Source organism: Strongylocentrotus purpuratus, unplaced genomic scaffold (genome assembly GCF_000002235.5).
Source record: "Strongylocentrotus purpuratus isolate Spur 01 unplaced genomic scaffold, Spur_5.0 spur5_scaffold_20, whole genome shotgun sequence".
Classification (NCBI taxonomy): domain Eukaryota; kingdom Metazoa; phylum Echinodermata; class Echinoidea; order Camarodonta; family Strongylocentrotidae; genus Strongylocentrotus; species Strongylocentrotus purpuratus.
Genome location: NW_022145606.1, coordinates 27,267,109 through 27,287,563, shown reverse-complemented (window position 1 = coordinate 27,287,563; position 20,455 = coordinate 27,267,109). Strand labels below are relative to the sequence as shown.

General features: G+C 38.2%; 1 protein-coding gene across 1 annotated transcript; it reads right to left on the bottom strand.

The window, feature by feature from the left end:
* Window positions 1–9,631: 9,631 nt before the first annotated feature.
* LOC100893515 (UDP-D-xylose:L-fucose alpha-1,3-D-xylosyltransferase MGP4) lies at window positions 9,632–16,202 on the bottom strand. Its single transcript, XM_003726742.3, has 4 exons — window positions 15,555–16,202; window positions 12,471–12,709; window positions 11,560–11,732; window positions 9,632–11,167 (listed from the first exon to the last, which is right to left on the bottom strand). Exons 1-4 carry the CDS (start codon window positions 15,706–15,708, stop codon window positions 10,579–10,581), a joined length of 1,155 nt encoding a protein of 384 aa, XP_003726790.2. The 5' UTR covers window positions 15,709–16,202; the 3' UTR covers window positions 9,632–10,578.
* Between the last annotated feature and the right edge of the window lie 4,253 nt (window positions 16,203–20,455).

Sequence of the window (20,455 nt, the reverse complement as noted above, 5' to 3'; positions counted from 1 at the left end):
GTACGCATAAATGTGTATATGGGATTGAGTGACTATGTGTAATGGAATTGTTGTCCACAACACTTTAGCTATTCCATGTCATATTTCGAATTGGACATTATTTGAAGAGCCATCCTATTCTGGGGACCTTGTTTTTCCCTTACAAGATTCTTCAACAATAACATAATAAGAATGAGTAAAATGTCTAAAGACAAAAACCTCCAAAATTATTTTTCACCTTTTCCAGAAAACGTTCTCTTTAATGTCACCATACAAAATGCAGTTTTGAACGGAGGTCCTTTTTAGTCAGGACCCCGTTTCATAAAAATTGTTATCAATAACAAGTTACAAGCTACTGTCATAAGCTACTGAAATCAAGACATCAGATTGGCTGAGAGCAAATTTATCATAGAAATTAAGAAATTGTTATAGATAAAAAAAATTATGAAACAGGCCCCAGATTGTAGATAAAAGCAGACAGCTGAATTCTAGAACAACTTAGATCTCAAAAATTCTGTTACCTTCTCATATCTGATCGATGCTGAATGATAAGCTTGAGTTGTGGTAATGATAGAAGATAAATTCTCACAGAATCCAACAAAACTTGCACTGAATGTACAAGATTACAAATAAATGACATGTGCCAAACGATTTTGGTAGAAAATTCAAAGGGGTTGAGTAACGAGCATAGAAAGATATAAGGAAATCAAGGTAAGTATATGTAGGCCTGCCATCATGTGCTTAACACAGGTCACTGTGTGCAAATGAGAGTTGAAGATGATTTCCAGCTAGGTTTTTGTTATTTTACTGTTTCAAACAATCAATTTACTGCAGGATAAACAATCCAGAATGAATTAAAGCCATGTTCTCTCGACATACAATGCCAATACCAGAGCTCAAGATAAGCTTGAAGTGAAGAAAAAAAGTTTTTAAACATCAAATACGCCCTTTTTAAGCAAAGGGGATCATTGTATTAACTCATGGACATATGTATAAACTGTACTAAGTATATGACTGTTTATTATAGTTTGATTGATATACTGTCTATATATTGTCATGTTGTTTTAGTTTCAATGTCTGTGCAAATCTCAAGTTTATATTGTTCTTTTGACTTTCATACAGTGAGTATACATATTTAGGAAAGCTAGGGGAAAGATCTCACTATGAATATGACGGACAAAGAAAGAGGACAAAATACACAGTTCCTCATTGTACCCTCAACAAACTGTCAACAATTGCTGTGGTATACAAAGGAACATCCATCCCTTCACTGCTGTTATGTAAAAATCTGTAGAACAGGAGTCACATGCATATTCACCTGCTCTACACATTTTACTAATAGCAGCGGAGGGATGTTCCTTTGTCTACCACAGCAATTGTTGAGGGTACAATGAGAAACTGTATATTTTGTCCGCTTTCTTTCTCCGTCATGTTCATACTGTCTCTGTGTATTGCCAATATTCTGTACAAAACAACCGTGGAAAACATTCTTAACTTGTTATTTTTTGTGTTTTTAGAAGCAAGCTATACTATTTGCAACGTCTTTACTATATCATGATATACTGTAACATACTTATGGAAATTAGCACCGATTGTTAGGGGGTCATTTGTGGTGTATTACCGAGAAATAGTGCTCTCTTGTTATGTCTCTTTTAACCAATATGGGAAGCGTTTTATCATTATGATGATAATTATGATTATTATGCAGCTCTTTTTTCTCCAAATTGGCACCACTTGTATTGTTCTTTCATTGCAACATTTTTTTTCTCTCTCAGTAATGAAACAATTTCTTTATGTTAAGGTTTACAATAAGCGCGTCTTCATCATCTCGAGATTGCCAAATAGCCCGCTATTTCTGATTTGGGAAATAATCCTGAAGTAACAAATCGGCTCTTCACTATCTCGAGATTCGACCTCAAACTTAAAACTCGACCTTGAGAAATTAGCTTGAGATATTTTTCTCAGCCTTAGCGCGTATTGCGAATCTTCGGTCTAGTGAAGACGCACGGGACAAATAGCTGGATATTTTGCCAAATAGTGGGATATTTTGCAAACTATCCCAAGATATCTTGGGATGACAATCCTGACCAAATATCCTTCTAATTGCTACTTCGGTCTGATGAAGACGCAAACTAGCTAGATAGTTCGCGATCAGGATTGTTCAAATAGCTGGATATTTGGCAATCTCGAGATAGTGAAGACGGGCCTCATGACACTAACTGTCAAAAAGTAAGAAGGCAAATAAATGTAAATTTCTATTTGCAAAGATCGATCAGTTATAACTTGGCAAGATGGTGCAAGTTTGAGAATTGTTTACACTTTATTCCCCCCTTCTTAAGAAAAAAAATAATAATATGACCGTACTGTTCAGTGTTCGGTGTAATAATCTGTTTTAACTTATTCATTTTGTGGCCAGAATTTAAGACTTCCTTTTTTAGCTGTTAATTTCCATGTTTTCTTGTCCATAAAAACGACAATTCTTTCTTGTCCATAAAAACGACAATTCTTTCAGGTAACAAGCATGATACAGTAGACAAAATAAACAACATCCAAACGAAATTGCTTACATGTACATGTTCTTCATTTTAAAGTGTATCTGTTTGATGTTTACAGTTTTGTAAGTGTGTGTATTATGGTCTGTACTGCTTTTAGTATTTTCATTTTTTGCCTTCTTCAGCATTATTGCTCTTATCAATTATGAATTGTGAAGATGATGGTAAAGTGCGTGAGAGTTTGTATTCGTGGATTAGTTCTCGCAGACAAATTGATGCCACTTCATGAATACATAAAATTAAAGGTATAGTTGAGTTCTGTTGCAGAGGGCGCTACACAAAATATTTCCTGTGTGAGATAATGAAAAACTGAGTGTCAAATTTGAATGACAACATCATCTTTGTTTGATCAAAATCGGTTCAGAGACGGCTGAAATATAACAATTTCTAATACTTGTGTACGACCACAAATATTAGATAATTTGAAAAGTTTGAAAAAACCGAAATAACGCCTTTTACGTCGTATTTCAGCCAATGCCGATGTAGGCTTTTTTGTTGGCATTTTCGTGTTGCTTATATTACCCACAATTAGCCGGCTCATGAATTGTTATTTTTATTTAAATAATCAATTAACGGTCACCGTTTTGTTTTTTTTTTAAAGTGGAGCTGAATTGGAATGATCGTATTGGCTAAATTTCACACATTTTGGGGTCTAAAATTACCTTCATAGCAATTTTAGGTTTTAAAAAGGCACTATAAATGTCATAGATAAGAATAATCATGCACTTTGAAGGCATTTGCGGTCTAAAAACAGAACTCAACTATCCCTTTAAAACCAAGGTTGTGCTCATGATGCGGTACATCACCGGTAACCATAAATGCAAATTGCGAAGTAGTGGAGTGATGTGTTCATAAGAACGTGTGCGTGTTACAAGCCTGGCAGAGTTTTGGATTCTCTGCGTGAGTCCGGAAGGCCATAATGCGGTGGTCACATCCCGCCGTACTTGCAAGTGCGTGCTGTCTACGTGCAAAAACGTGGGCAAAATTTGGGTATCCGTACGTGTTGAGTACCGCCTCGGTACGGATTTGGGAGCACGCAGACACACCGTAGCACTTTTAGTGCATGAGGAACTTTCGCTGCGTTCGGGCTGCGTTCGGGCTACCGATTCACCCCAGTGCGTGTGACGTGCGTGCCCGGTACTGCCAACGAGCGCACAACGCACTGACTCCGTGCGTCTTTTAAAGGCGCACGTTATAAGTGCGTGGTCCGTGCTTACTCGCCACTTCCCCAGTTTAGCTATCCAATGAGCACGCAGAACTCACGTGGACCGTACCGAGTAAGCACTTACAACGTACATTGTTCGCACTGATGCAGTAGATAGTCTCTTCGGTGGAATGGGCGGCATCTTGAGGCAGCAACAGCTGGGACTTCTGGAGAACATCGGAATGTCGTCCTATATATAAACACGAGTTCATCGCACGTGCACGCACTTACAACATGCGAGTGAGTAAGGACACCGTACGTGAGCAGCACTTGTAAGTACGGCCTCCGTACGATAACGTGGCAACCGCACGGAGACTGTACGTTGTAAGCACGTTGTAAGCACGTACAACGCACTTACCACGTGCGCAACTTACGATGCACGCAACCGTTCACGGCCAGGCGTGGCGTGCGGGCCACGTACTTACACAGTGCGTGTGACGCGCGTTGCCGGTACTCCCTTCCTGCCTTTGCCACTCCCTCCCTACGTTTTCAGAAAAACGTGGCGGCCGTGGCCTCCCCAAAAACCGTACGGACTAAAAACACGCACGGTGGGATGTGACCAACGCTTTACGAAGGCTACCGAATAGATTGATTGTTATCGTGATAAATGCGTGTATAAGCGTTTCGGTGGATTTTTTTTAGAGATCTCCTATGAATATCAACTTTAAGAACATTTCTAATACGACCTATCTTGTACAAGGCGTATGAAGCCGAGAGAAAATGATTGTTATATAATCATTAATCCCCGGTGAGTCAGGCCAACAGCTACATGTTGTGCTAGGTATTTAAGGTGCATGATTTTTTTAAGGTCATTTAGAACAGAATCATATTGGCAAAACAAGTTGTCTAATTCAGATGTGGGAGATTTAAACAGAGGTGGCTTGATAATCTTTTGATTTAATCTTTTAAAGTCCTCTCCAAATATTATTAAGTTAAACCGAAAATGAAATTCCTTTTGCCCAATTGTTCGTGAGCACGGCAGACACTGAGCAGCGCCAGATCGACGTTGCTCTATACCTTACTGTTGAGCGCCAAACAAGGTAGCATCTCCCGTCTTATGTCTTTTGGTGACGCGGCCGGGTTTCGAACGCACGACCTCCCGGTTGTGAGGCGGACGCTCTACTGACTGAGCCAACACCAACATCTGACAGAATTCTACTCAAATACCGAATTCAATATATCAGTGCGAAAGAAAATAATATCAATACCACGAAGTTCCAAGGACAGAGATTTTCATTTTCGCTGGCCTTAATTGGTTGCGCAATATTGAGATACAGCAGAATGATTAGATCGGAGACGGATGACAGCCTTGGTGCAGGGGCGTCGCCAAAGGGGGGGGGGGTGCGACACCCCCCCCCCACCTGTCAGGATATTGTCGGTAAAATTGCGCTGCCGTCGGGAAAAAGAGAAAAGGGGGAGCGGAAAAAAGAGAGGGAAAAAAGAGGGGGGGAAGGAGAGGGAAAAAAGAGAGGGAAAGGGAAAGAAAAGAAAAAAAGAAAAGGAAAAGAAAAGAAAGAAAGGGGAAAAAAAGGAAAGAAAGGAAAAGAAAGGAAAGAAAAGAGAATAAAGAAAGAGAAAAAAGAAAAAGAGGGACGAGAGGAAAGAAAGGAAAAGAAAGAAAAGAAAGAAAAGAAGAAAAAAAAAGAAAAAGAGTGAAAGGGAAACAAAAGAAACGGGGGATGAAAGGGAGGAGAGAGTGGGGAGGTAAGAGTCTGAGAGAGAGGAGAAGTGGGAGTAAAAGAGAGAAGGGGGTAGTTGGGTGGAGTCGTCTCGTCGAGGGAGCAAGAAAGACACGGGTAAATATGTTGCTGTGTCGGGTCAGCTTTGTCGGTATTCTTGCTCGATCCTCGTGTACTATATCAATGCAGAAGTTTGAAGTCGGTGAGATGTATATTGTCGGTCGGCCCACAAGTTTTTTTCCCTACGAACTGTGACTTCTTATCCGCTGTGACGACTTCGAGAGTGACTACAACTACAATACTTGTATTTCTCGTTGTTTCACTTTCCTATAATTTCAGCTAAAGAAATCAGAGGTTAAACATTTTCGGGGAAACTAAATTCAAACAAGGTTTAAGAGTCAACGGTACGACGAATCCTCTTCCTTTCTCTATATTGTGATGAAACGCCAAAAATTCCGCGCTTCGCGCGGAAGGGGAAACTTCATTTAGACGAGTCGAGAACCGTACAACGAATCGACTTCCTTCTCTAATAATTAAAGGAAACGTCAAAGCTTCCGCGCTTCGCGCGAGAGGGAAAAATGAATACAGACAAAATTAATAGGGCTTATTTAGAGTCGAAAAACAGTACAACGAATAGCTTTCTTTCTCTAATAATATGAGGAAACGTCAAAGCTCTCGCGCTAAGCGCGAAGGGGGGAAAACTAAATTCAGATGAATAGGGCTCATTAAGAGTCGAAAACGGTACGACGAATCGACTTCTTTCTCTAATAATTTAATGAAACGTCAAAACTTCCGCGCTTCGCGCGGAGGGGGAAGCTTCATTCAGATAAGGATTAAGAGTCGAGAACAGTACATTGAATCGTCTGCTTTTTCTCATAATTTAATGAAACTTCAAAGCTTCCGCGCATCGCGCGAGAATTGGAAATCGAATTCAGACAAATAGGGCTTATTAAAAGTCAAAAACGGTACAACGAATCGTGTTCTTTCTCTAATAATTTGAGGAAACGTCAAAGCTTTCGCGCGGGAGGAGAAACCGAATTAAGATGAATAGGGCTTAATAAGATTCGAAAACAGTACAACGAATCGTCTTCTTTCTCTAATAACTTAAGGAAACGTCAAAGCTTCCGCGCTTCGCGAGAGAGGGGGAAACTGAATACAGACAAAATTAATAAGGCTTATTTAGAGTCGATAAACGGTACAACGAATCGTGTTCTTTCTCTAATAATTTAAGGAAACGTCAAAGCTTTCGCGCTTCGCGCGGGAGGAGAAACCGAATTCAGATGAAAAGGGCTTAATAAGATTCGAAAACAGTACAACGAATCGTCTTCTTTCTCTAATAACTTAAGGAAACGTCAAAGATTCTGCGCTTCGCGAGAGAGGGGGGAACTGAATACAGACAAAATTAATAAGGCTAATTTAGAGTCGAAAAACGGTACAACGAATCGTGTTCTTTCTCTATTAATTTGAGGAAACGTCAAAGCTTTCGCGCGAGAGGGGAAAACTGAATTCAGATGAATAGGGCTTAATTAGAGTCGAAAAGGGTACGATGAATCGTCTTCCTTTCTCTATATTGTGATGAAAAGCCAAAAATTCCGCGCTTCGCGCGTAAGGGCAAAACTTCATTTAGACGTGTCGAGAACGGTACAACGAATCGTCTTCTTTATCTAATAATTTAAGGAAACGTCAAAGCTTCCGCGCTTCGCGAGAGAGGGGAAATCTGAATTCAGACAAAATTAATAGGGCTTATTTAGAGTCGAAAACGGTACAACGGATCGTGTTCTTTCTCTAATAATATGAGGAAGCGTCAAAGTTTTCGTGCTACGCGCGAGAGGGGGAAACTGAATTCAGATGAATAGGGCTTATTAAGAGTCGAAAACGGTACGACGAATAATCTTCTTTCTCTAATAATTTCATGTAACGTCAAAATTTCCGCGCTTCGCGCAGGAGGGGGAAGCTTCATTCAGATAAGGATTAAGAGTCGAGAACAGTACACCGAATCGTCTGCTTTTCCTCATAATTTAATGAAACGTCAAAGCTTAAGCGCTTCGCGCGGGAGGGGGAGAAACTGAATTAAGATGAATAGGGCTTATTAAGAGTCGAAAACGGTACAGCAAATCGTCTTTTTTTAATAATAATTTAATTAAACGTCTAAGCTACCGCGCTTCGCGCGGGAGGCCCATCACCCACACCCCCCTAATGAGCGCGCTTTTAAGTGATTCTCTTGCTCACTACCGCCCCTCCCTAAAATAAGATCCTAGCTCCGCGCCTGTATAATAATATATAGCTATGATGCTGACTAAGTTTTATTTTATGCTTTATTCTCTGACACATAGTTTACAAAACGGTCTCATTAAATGGAATGACGTAATAATGCCTCCTCGTGTTATTTTCTGTTTATGTTGTGAGAGGGGTAATTACGAAAAAAAAGTGAGAGAGAGAGAAAGAGAGAGAGGGAGAACCAGGGTGAAGAGATAGACAGGAAGCAGGTATATCAAAGAGAGAGAGAGAGATTGGAGCAAGCCTGTATAGAGGATACGGGAGAGAGAGAGAGAGAGAGAGAGAGAGAAAGAGAAACAGAGAGAAAGAGAGAGGGAGAACCAGGGTGAAGAGATAGACAGGAAGCAGGTATATCAAAGAGAGAGAGAGATTGGAGCAAGCCTGTATAGAGGATACGGGAGAGAGAGAGAGAGAGAGAGAGAGAGAGAAAGAAAGAGAAACAGAGAGAAAGAGAGAGGGGGAGAACCAGGGTGAAGAGATAGACAGGAAGCAGGTATATCAAAGAGAGAGAGAGAGAGAGAGATTGGAGCAAGCCTGTATAGAGGATACGGGAGAGAGAGAGAGAGAGAGAAAGAAAGAGAAACAGAGAGACAGAGGCGGATGACGCGGGGAGATCAATGGTGTTCAGTTCAGTTAAATCAGAGAAAAACAGAAGTTAATTATATTCTGAGATATTTGAGATTCGCATAGACTATAGTATACTATATTTGAAAGAGTAATATTCTTCGTATCATTGATCCGTTTTATTTCAAATTTTCGCCACTCTGTTTCTCTTATTTTTCTGCTTCCATACAAATAAACTTAAAATAATAATTCTGAGATAAACATGCAAATATTTTATTTCTTTTCTAACTGTTTCTCGGACATTGTATTTACGATAATTTATTTGAGCGGCATGATTTATGCATTGAATGAAATCAATAAAAGAACATTTGAAGGAAAAATACAAAAAACGAAGGCAATTCCAATACCCCTGTGCGTCACCTACTGAAATACACGAATATAATAATGAATAATGAAGGAAATTGTTGGAGTGAAATTACAGCTGGTTTCTTGGCAGTATTTGCGATGATTTTCTCTCTTCTCATATACTATTGTTACTGATGATGTCCTATCGATAAGCCACTAAGGTTCTGATAATTAAGGATGCTTTACCTGACAAAACTTATCTCAGTCACTCAATTTCTTTATTTGTTAACATTTATTTCCTTCTCAACAGTACAATATGAAACACGATGTATATATAAATTATATATGTAACAAGGATTTCAACATAGAGTATACAGTAAATAATTCAGGAAACAGAAGGAGGCGAAAACCCGAAAAGCATAGCTTGAGTTGGGAACGCCCATGATAAGTTATTCATTAAAAACCTTGATGAAAAGATATCTAATATCCAAATATTCATTGACATGATATGGGTTTCAACAATTTTATGCAATTGTGGTTTATAATATGAATTAATTTAAGATGACCAGTTCATGAACGAAACAAAAAAGAACAATTACCCCACCTGGACACACTTGCAATATTTGTTTTGTTTTATTTTCCTTCTTCCAACTTTTTATTTAGATACTTTCGGAAACAAATTCTTTATACGAAACACTCTATTTGATTTCCCTACTCGTATAACATCTGCATGTGCCGACCTCTCCCATCCCCGGCTGCGTCATTTTTTCTGCGGCACAGATTGGGGCTTTTTTTAAAGAAGAGGTCTTGATTTAACCCTAACCCTAACCCTAAACTTTCCCATAGACTCAACACGCACCTAACCCCAATCTGTGCCGCAGAAAAAAATAACGCTCCCCGGCCACTATCGACTCAAGCATTTGGTAAATCAATAATATTAAAACTATTGTTGCACATAAGCGCATTAATCTTTTGACACAAACCGCATATCTGCATACTTGAAATAAAGAATCAACTTGAAAAAGACTAGGTCAATTGTTAAAAGCATTTATTACAATATCATTCTTTAATTAAAGAACGAGATGATTGAAAGACATGAACATTTCATCCTCTCTTCTGCGACACTGTTCGATCAACACATGGAAATAAGATCTATAAACTAGCCCGTGGCATATACTACTGTACTACGAATGTATGCAAGTAAAGGTTATGACTTCTAATACGTCCTTAACATGTTGCAGGCCTACAGTCTCGCAATTTGGAACTTGTGTTACGTTTTAGTTTCTTAATTAACAATTCTTGTTTGATATTATCTGTATGATAGTTCAGCTAACGGAAAGCTTCGTCAAACCTGGTATATGCACTTACCAACTCAATCTCCTAATAGAGTTATTATGATGTTAAAACAACAATTATGCAATTTGCTTTCCGGGAGCGTCTCTTTGTGCCATTACATTTCGCTTAGCTGCATTTACAGGCGACACGACGAAACAGCGGCGTTTGCATTAATGTATGATGACGTAAAGTGTATTACGCGCATACGCACATCAACTTGGCAAGTGCCAAGTCGAAACCAGTTAAAACCAGTTTGCAACTGACACTAGTTGAAACCAATATTTTAAACTGTTTTTTAATATAGACATTGAAACGCCGCTAAATGGGACCAGTTGAAAACCCAGTTGAAAAACCCGTTGACATCTGAGACCAGTTTATATTTCTAGTTGATTTACCATTTAAAAACCACTAGATTTACAAGTTGATATACTAGTTGATTATCCAGTAGAGACCAGTAATCAACTGATAATCTATATAGTTAGTAATCAATAATGGCATCTGGCCACCAACTTTGTTTGCGATGGCCTACAACGCCATGTAATTACCAAGCCTTTATGCGTGACAACTGACGTGCTTCCTTTTAGAGTTAGAGTTCTGACCGCATCTGCAAACTCAGTTCATTCGTCTTAGTTGAAGGTAAAGCCTAGTCATCAATAAGCCATACCTTGAATTCCTTGAATTTCGAAACCTTTCCGACCGATCTCCCTAAATGGTTCCCATGCGCTATATACACACGATCAGCAAACTGATCATGCCATGTCCAATTGAAAAACTGTTTCCCAATCGGAAATTCGTAATAATCGAAATATTTGATACCCAAATTTCGTTTATTCGCCGCCAGAATAAAAGACAACGCTACTTGGTCCGTTTCCACTTTGCCCCCATAATAGGCTAGTCTTTCGATCCAGTCGTAAACCATCTTAATCACAACTGAGGTAGATTTCATGTAGAAGAAACACGGGCAAGGGAAACGCGCCTGCTTTCCCTGTGCGAGCCATATGTCGTACTTATCATATTCGTCGAGTACTAGCTTGACGGGGTCTTTAAACCAAACCGCGTCGATGTCAACGAGTAGTACGTCATATCCGGACTGAAGGATTGAAAGGATGTAGACGGTTCGTCGGCGAATCAGTTGCTGGTACGTGGAGATGTTTTTGGCGAGTTTTCCGGGCAATGCGAACTGGGTGGATAGAACGGTTCGAAACCTCTCAGTGGTTCGCTCGAAGAAATATCTATGAAAATAAAGACAAATCTTTGTTCTCTTGGTGATTTTTAAGGCAGTGTATACTGTATTTTACGTATGATCGCTACCGGTTCCAAAGCAGCTATCTCTCTCATCATTTTTATGAAATATTGAATTCTATATATCCCTAGGTTCGCCACGAAATGGCATACCATGTAATAGTTCTGGTCATTGCATAACAAAGCTAATTATAATGCATTATATACCTTATGAATTTGATAAAGAGGTAAGAGAACACGTAAATGTTGGGATGTAGGCCTACCTTATTTCATAAGTATATATATCATATTATTATTCGTTTGTATAAAATGATGGTTTATAACATGATTTTTACTAATGACCGGTTAATAGTATTCTCTGGAATTCATTGATTCTACTCACTTGTGCGATTCCTCATCCTCTGCCATTAGTAGTACGTCATAGGATAGCCCGAGTCGTCGTATGCTCTCGCGCCAATTCTCCGCCAGGTCTATGAAGTTTTTATCTGTAGCTGTGAGGATGACGAACGGTGGGGGCGTGTCGTAGGTGAACTGTTGGCTGTCTGTCCGGAAAATCTGTTGCCATGAAAGAGAATGAAGATGATAAAGGGTGGTATTCTCGAAAGCGGACTAACTTTAATCCATGGTTTAATCCATCGACTAAGTATGGAATGCTTATTGTCCATATGAATATTTGTTTGAATAATTTAATCTGTCACTAAATTAAAGTAAACTGTAATAACATTATTAATAAACAACAATATAACTATGATATAATTATGTTATGGGTGAAACAAATACTTGGTAAACAGCGGACAATGCACAACATTGAGAATATAGACCCCTTAAATATCAAGCCGAGATAGAGTGTACAAAAGGCATGGGCAAAATCATGCAAATGCAATCTCTTGTCGATAAATTTATACAAAATGTATATATATATATATATGATATGCTGTGTGTTAAATATCTTCAAAATCAACGAAGGATAGTTAAGTATACCTCAAAATTGCAAACATTTGAACAAAAAGATATATCCACAGAATTATTTTGGTAAGCAGATTGATTCACCCTCTACATTTGCACGCACATCCACGCAATGGGGCTATTGGCTGTTTTTCAAGTATTTGCCAGGGACCCGTTTCACAAAGCCTTTTTTCAATGACAAATGACAAAAATCAGTGACAAATCTGCTGATAACCAATCAGAAGCAAGGATTTCAGTAGCTTATAACACAAACGTTCTGTGAAACGCCCCCCTGTCCTCGGTTTTCCGAAGTTGTGTCCGACTGTTCACGCTTCGTATTGACCTTACCTGGAAAAGACCCGGAAGTACATTCTCCGAGAGGGCCTCCTTGAGTTCGGCCATTTTGCTTGGTACAGGTATCATGGGCTCTCTGTGTACAGACGAGACGTTAAAGCCGAGTTTTCTGAACTTGTTTATTGCATTTAGGTCGATTGATGGCCGCTTGAACTTCGGTCTCTCGGGTACTTCTACTTCCGGGTGGTGGTGAGGGCGGTGTTTATGTCGACCATTGCCACGTATAACGATGCCTAAAAGCAAGTGGGGAAAACAAAATCAAAATTGATGAGAATTTTCATTATATTTTGTTTGTTATCCGTTCACTGTCATCATGTGAAATAGGGAATTTTTCTCCCTTCCAGCCGAGGGAAAATTGTTTAAAAAAATCAAGCAATAGAGTGCAAGGATGCTGGTTCCAAACAACTTTGTGCTTAAATGGTATTGTGATCACACCAGCCCCCCCCCCCCCCCCCCCCAAAAAAAAAAAAAAAAAAAAACTGGATTTGCCCTGCTCCAGCCGTGGCTTGAATGGTATCGCAGTGAACCTCATGTACAGGTTCTTTTTGCTTAGAACCAGTAATCTTGACGACGAGGTGATATTATATAAGACATCTAATGTACAATTCTAACAACGTTCCACTATATCAGGGAGATGTTTTTTACCCTGACTATATTAAGTTAATCACTATTTCGTATTATGGTAGCCTTTAGGCCCTCAGGAAGAACAACATTAATACTGATGAGGCTGCCATGGGTGAACGAGACATACCATTAGCATTGTTATTATTATTACCATAATCATCATTATTCTTAACATCAATATTATTCGTATTAAGAACGAAAAGAGAAATGGAGAGAGAGAGAGAGAGAGAGAGAGAGAGAGAGAAGGTGGAGGATGTGGGGGAGACTGAACCATATTCAAATGCAAGAGTAACATTGCCAGTAAATCAATCATTCGCATGTATTCGGTTTTCATATCAATGCCACCACTTTGCAAATCGGATCAGACATTATCTACCTTTCATTGCAGCTAATAGTTAGCTATTCTCTCTATATATCTTCCTTTAATCTAAGAGGATTTTATAAGACTGGTACCCACTGTCCAGTCATGTATTCATTATCGTTTCATGCTGACTCTAAAGCTTATTGGGGGGGGGGGGGGTCTAGGGATCATCACTTTTTCTCCTCAATTTGTTTTTGATTTACTTAAATCGGGCTACTTAAAAGGGACTCACCATATAAGGCTAATTTATTGAAGGTTTAACAGTAATAATTATCAGCTTGAAATTCCAGTCTTCCCTAAGACAACAATAACAACAATAACTTCGATGGTGAGTATGATGATGATTATGATGATCATGATTATTATAATGATGGTGGTGAGTATGCTGCTGCTGATGATGATACCAATATGTTCGTGTAGAGGTGTCGTGGTCTATAGTGGATAAGTCGAGTCTCACCTCGGCACTAATGTCCATCGGAAAAGAAAAACAAATCTACATTGGACATAATCAACCCAGGTCAGATAAATGGGTTAAAAAGCTAAAGCGCCATAATGTCAGCAATGCTAAATCCGGTTTATCGAAAGCCCTTGAAATCACATCGAGACACCCGGAAGTTGGCCCATATCAAAGCAATCAGCACTTCCATACATGTTTTCAAATTCTACTTTACCTATTTAAATTAAAATATTCTTACCATATCACTATTTTGCAAGTGGCGCACAGTTTATAACGGGTTTAGGCGTAGTAAAAACACCATTTCTACCTAGCTTATCCAGATAAATCGCTTTAAACTAAGGACCATAAGTTATTCGACACGGTTTCTATGCTTAACAGTAAGCTCAAGCATTACGATAATCCGATTATGTCAGGTATACTGTCTTTGTTGAATGTCTGTCATTCACGTATCAATGAGCGACACATGTACTAATACGTTTAGGTTTACAACAGCTATGGCATACATAATGGGAATTTCTTTGTTGTTAATATTACAGAACTATTATATTCCCCATTTCCTTTCGCGTAATCAAACTATCTATGTATCTATCCATTTTATGCCTTTGAAGTTTGTATTTTTGGGCTTAAAGATAAACTTGAGTTCTGGTAATGCGATTGCATTGTGAAAGAAAAGGTGTGGAATGGATCAGAAAAGTTGATCATATAGCATGTAAGTAATGGTGTGTAATGCAAAGTTCTGGAGTCATCAAAATCATCATAAATTTGGCAGAGCCTTGGTAAAGTAACAATCACTTACACAGAAAGATGTATATGGGACAACACACATGGTGTCGGGGCTAGTACTAACCTGATTTCCTTATCTTTCTATGCTCATTACTCAGCCAGTATACATTTTCTTCCAAAATTGTTTGGCACATGACATTTATTTGTAATCTTGAACATTCAGTGTAAGTTTCGTTAGATTCTGTGAGAATTCATTTTCTTTTTTTTAACCAGAACTCAAGTTTATCTTTAAGTGCTTTTTGATATAATTATGCAAGACAGTGCCAAAAAAGGCAGTTGAATCTAATTTGTTTTTATCTGAATGCAACTCTCACCTTTCCCTTCTCCCTCTCTCTTTCTCTCCCTCTCTCTCTCTCTCTCTCTCTCTCTCTCTTCTCTTTCGTTGTGTTGGCCTTCCGCTTTCTACTATGCATTTTTGACATATGAAGAGTATAATTCCAGAAGGAGCTACATTCATTTTTGTTACTTCAGAAAACAAGAAATTGTTTACCAGATTGTGTACAGGGGTCTAAGAAAAAAGGATATTATAAGGAGCATGTTTTATTATTGCTCCCAAAATTTAGGTAAATAAGTTTGTTGAAAGACGGGTACTTATTTAAACAATTATGTTCCCATATCAGTAACTCAATCTTCATCAAAAATGGATTTAGATCCTTTTGGAATTAAGCTCTTCATATGTATATTCATTTTATGGACAATTCGCTAATGATGAGGAAGTCAGCTAAAGCTGTGCTTATGACTCACTTCATGATCATTTTGAAGTAAAATTTTGTTAGGGCTTCAATATCACACAAGATCCCATTTAACACTGTTAAGCGATACCTTTACAGTCACGAAAAAAAAAGAGTATTACCGAGCTCGACACCTTTCCTGGTCGCATCGGAGTACCGGGTAGACAGGACGATCAGGAGTGTGACGACCATCTGGATGATGAGCACCGTGACGAACATCCTTACTGTCAGGAGCCTCCCCGGACATATCAACGACAAGACCGATCGCCTGTTCATTGTACTCGTCGTAGCCCACTCGCGGTCTCGAAAACTGTGAAGAAATTAGGTGAATCTGTCTTATTGGGGGCCTCGATCTCTACAAAGAGCACTTGATGTCTCGAAAACGGTGTTGAATTTAGATGAATCTGTCTTATAGGGGGCCTCGATCTCTACAAAGAGCACTTGATGTCTCGAAAACGGTGTTGAAGTTAGGTGAATCTGTCTTATCGGGGGCCTCGATCTCTACAAAGAGCACTTGATGTCTCGAAAACGGTGTTGAAGTTTAAAAGTAAATTTCGCTTGAAGCAGCAAACATGAAGATTCCTTGGCGTCTGTGAATACTCATAGAGACAACCGCAAGAGGTTTTTCCCGTAGGGATTATTCCAGACTACAAAATATCATCAATTCTGGTCTTCTTCTGCGCCACATACTGAAAGAGCTTCGCAGAACATGGAGCCTAAACATACGTGCGTGTGTACCCATGCCAGAGAGCACATTATAAGTGTGGGGAATCTAACGGACCTCTATACGGAAGGCATGTAGCACGTAGACATGTATAGAGATTCTTCGGTTGTAGGTAATCGATAAAAGTCGATATCTGTAAAGAAAGTTTCAAAGGAGTTTGGGTCTACTGCACTAGACCAGCCGGTCAGCTCTCATTGGAAAGGCCACTGCTATCAAAGTAGGCCTATTTACTTGTTCATTGATCTACGAGGTTTTTCGGAATTACTTTGTATATACCCAACAAGGAAGAAGAAATCAAACAAATAAACAAACCAACAAAAATCATTACAAAAATAATTAACGATTGCACGCGGTTTGAGGAAGACAAAATGAGGCTTACCTGGGTAAAGGCATATGAAACCTTAAGAGTATAGATTATTGAAGTGTGACGTCATACGGGCCAAGTCGCCAAGGTTGCTGGTTCCAAATAATTGTTTGTGTTAAACAATGGAGTGGTGATCGCACCATCCAAAAATAATTGAATTCGCCCTGCTCCAGCCCGTTGCTTGAATGGTTTTGTGGTGAACCTCATGCGCAGGCTCTTTTGTTTAGAACCAGTAACCGGGACCACGAGCGAATATGACGTTAGCAGTTCGGAACTCTATACTCTATCCTAATACCTTTACCCAACTAAGCCTCATTTGTTTTCCTCAAACCGCTTGCAACCGTTATTTTATATTTTAATGATAGCTTGCATACCCCTTTGAAGAAAAGGAATAAGTACTAGAAGGACAGATTAAGAAAAAGTCCCTGGAAGATCTCTCCGCAGTTAAGCTGTAACAATTTGGTTACTAGGCTTAACAATATATATATATATATATATATATATATATATATATATATATATATTGTGTAAATACTTTGTAAATAGTGTAAATAGTTTACTACAACACTTAAGGAATTTTATTTGTCATATACTATATATTTGAAAGTTATTGTAACGATTCATGCTATATTTGCTTATGTTTCATCACCTTTGTGTGTTCATTCTTCAAACTGTATATTAGTTGCAACTTGACTTTGATAAAACATTGTTATATTCTTTTTCAAGTGAAGCCAATTCAAATGGATTGTAAAATTGAAAATGATTTGTTATATTATATTCATTTTTCATGTGATGTTAACTTCAATGAATTGTGAAATTGTAAACATGCATAAATAAATAAATTTATTTAAAAAAAAATCCAACAAAAAAATCAACAAAATCAACAAAATCAACAATCTGGGATAGAGAGCGTTGACAAATGCAAACTGCCCACTTTGAAGATGTTAGGCGAATCCGACAGTGGTATAATACCCTCATTTTCAATTCCTAGGGATCCTCACAAAGGAGAAGAGAAGCTTGTTTTGGTAGTGGTTGGCATTTGGTGGGTTTCGTTGAGGCGACGCGGAAACCTTGATAAATCAAAGTCCGTTTCCTGTCTTGTTACATGTAAAACGAATGTACATGTATTTATTCTTTTCAGAAAATAAAAGGGATGAAATATTTCCTCCCTACAGCCTTGCATTACATGGATTCGTGTTTCGTTCTCCTGGATTCTTCCTCTTCTTCCACTTTTCTTCTACTTTTTCTTTACTCCTACCTTTTTCTTCTTCTTCTACTTTCTCTTTTTCTATGTTTTATTTCTACTTTGTTTTTCTTTTATACTTCTTCTGCTCTTCCATCTTTTTTTCCCATTTCCCCTTTTTTCTTCCTCTTTTCTTTTTTTTCCTTCATCTTCCTCTTCTTCTCCTTGTTATGTTTCCTTTCTTCTTCTTTATTTTTCTTCTTCTTCTTCTTCTTCTTCTTCTTCTTCTTCTTCTTCTTCTCCTTGTTATGTTTCCTTTCTTCTTCTTCTTTATTTTTCTTCTTCTTCTTCTTCTTCTTCTTCTTCTTCTCCTTGTTATGTTTCCTTTCTTCTTCTTTATTTTTCTTCTTCTTCTTCTTCTTCTTCTTCTTCTTCTTCTTCTTCTCTTGTTATGTTTCCTTTCTTCTTCTTCTTTATTTTTTTTCTTCTTCTTCTTCTTCATTATCTTCTTCTTCTTTCTCTTCTTCCTTCTTTTCTCTTTCATCGTGTTACACTTATCCCCATTTCCCTGTACTGAAAATTACTAGGTTGATTCGTGTTATGATTTCGTGAATTCGTAATATCACATCTTATATTTTTGTTCAAACCTGTATTTACTATATTATATTTACTATTCCTCGCTTTTGCTTATTTAATCTAAACAATGAGGAAGAATGCCCTCAATGAAAGGTCAAATTCTCCCGGTTTCAAAATCGATTTTTAACCACACTCTGTGATGACGCACGTTCTTAAAGAACATGGAGATCAATAATCGATTGTGGCCAGTACTGGTTCACTGCCTTGACTGTTGCCGCGTCGCGCGCCCGATCAGCTGAGAAAATAACACGCCCTCAATGCTAAATCGGGGAAAATACTTGCCTTTAATTCTCATCGTCGGGTGTAAGGGAGGAGGACGTACATGATTGAAGAATACATAAAAACAGACAGAATCTGGACTAGCCCAGTAGTTTAACCCTAATAAGGAAGGGGGAGGGGGAGCCCCCTCCCCCACACACACTCCCACCACCATTTTCATAATAATGTATGAGTCCCTGCACTCGATGCAAACAAATGCTTTCTTTTATTGCCGAATTTCAACATGTGAACTTAACCATCTGTTGTGTCTACTAGTGTCTGTCTTTACTTCTCGTTACGCTTTTAACGAGTGCCATTACAAAAGGTGATCCTAAAATCGATGAAGTCATTCTTAACATTGCATCCCTAATATGGAGAGGTGTATAGTATACAAATATACACTGCCTTGAGAGGTTCTGGTTAAAACTATGCGGTGACTCCAATAGTACTATTTGTTGAGGGGCGCAGCCCCGAAGCAAATGGTACTTTTGGAGTCACCGAGGCCCATAGTTTAACCAGTACCTCGAATAGAAGGCATGGTATATTTGTTTTATATCCTGCATGAAAAAAATTATCTAGAAAAAAAAAGACACTTTTGGGGGAAAAAAACATTTAGAACAAAAAAATGTAAATCTTTATCTAAAAAGATTTAAAATATTTTGTTTTCATATTATTGAGATTTGAAAGAAAAAAAAATTGATTCAATTCAATTTTTTTTTCAACTCCCAAATAGTAAACCAAAATAATACTCTCATATAGTACTTTCTAAAAATAGCTCAAATATTTCTGGTCATGTGACGAGCTCTCAACCAATCAAAAGCCAACAATTTTTGATGCAGGATATAATACTTCCTATATATCAGTATAGTAATATAATATATTGTACAGTACACTAGATCTTTTTTCTTATCAACCTTCACAAGCTCTCGAGATTTCGTGGGTTATCCTGTTCAAGCCGACTAATTTTTGATCTGTTATTATTGTATATTGTTGTATGTTGGAAGCTTGTCGAATAAAAAATATAAAAAAATCAAAAAAAAAATCATGTCGCCCAGGGCAGCATTTTACGAGACAGTAATAATTTCAAGTTCGCCGACAACTCGTTGAAATGGATATATTAACATTTATAACTCGTGTTTCAATGGGATGTCGGTGAACTTGTTCTTATGACGGTTTCGTGAAACGAAGCCCTGGTCTCCGCTCATTCAATTAATCTACTCAAATCGTCCCCAAAACGAAATGATCATGGGAAGATACAGCACTTATGTCAAAAACTCCCCGGTTGCGGAACAGACTCCCAGAATCATTGGAAAATCACCCAAATGTAGATCATTTTTAAAGAAAACTAAAAACGCATTCAATGACAGTTCTTTTCTCCTTGATAAGTTGTTCTGTTTCTGTACGAAACATCGATGGCATATTTATTGTTAATACACAATTTAGGGCTATTCGATATATCACATAAAAATGTCCTAAGAGAGTTATGAAGGCTACCGATGAAGGAAACAAAAATTGATGTGCCATACATTTTGAGATTGCCTTAAGGCGACTCTTCGAAAGTAATAGTTTTCGTGTTCTACTTGCTTGACCAACGTCATACACTGTATTTTAACCCGATGACTACTGGATTCCCTCATTCCCATAGGCTTTAACACATGGGCCACCCGGTTCCAGTAGTCAATGTGATATGAATGATAATGTGCTTGTAATCACAACACCTTGCATCTCAATGATAATTAGGTCAACAATCTAAATCTTTTCATTTACCTTTTCAAACTGCAACGTAAATATAATTAAATACAGACTATTTTAGTATTGCATTAATTATCGTGCGTTCATAATCACAAATTCGTTTGGC

What these genes read in the sequence shown, in the direction of transcription:
- LOC100893515 (XM_003726742.3), bottom strand. Translation starts at nt 15,708, where the DNA reads ATGAACAGGCGATCGGTCTTGTCGTTGATATGTCCGGGGAGGCTCCTG. An exon ending in CAGGAAAGGTGTCGAGCTCG is followed by an intron (nt 12,710 to 15,554) that starts GTAATACTCTTT and finishes ACTTGCTTTTAG; the next exon opens with GCATCGTTATACGTGGCAAT. An exon ending in GAGGATGAGGAATCGCACAA is followed by an intron (nt 11,168 to 11,559) that starts GTGAGTAGAATC and finishes TTATTTTCATAG; the next exon opens with ATATTTCTTCGAGCGAACCA.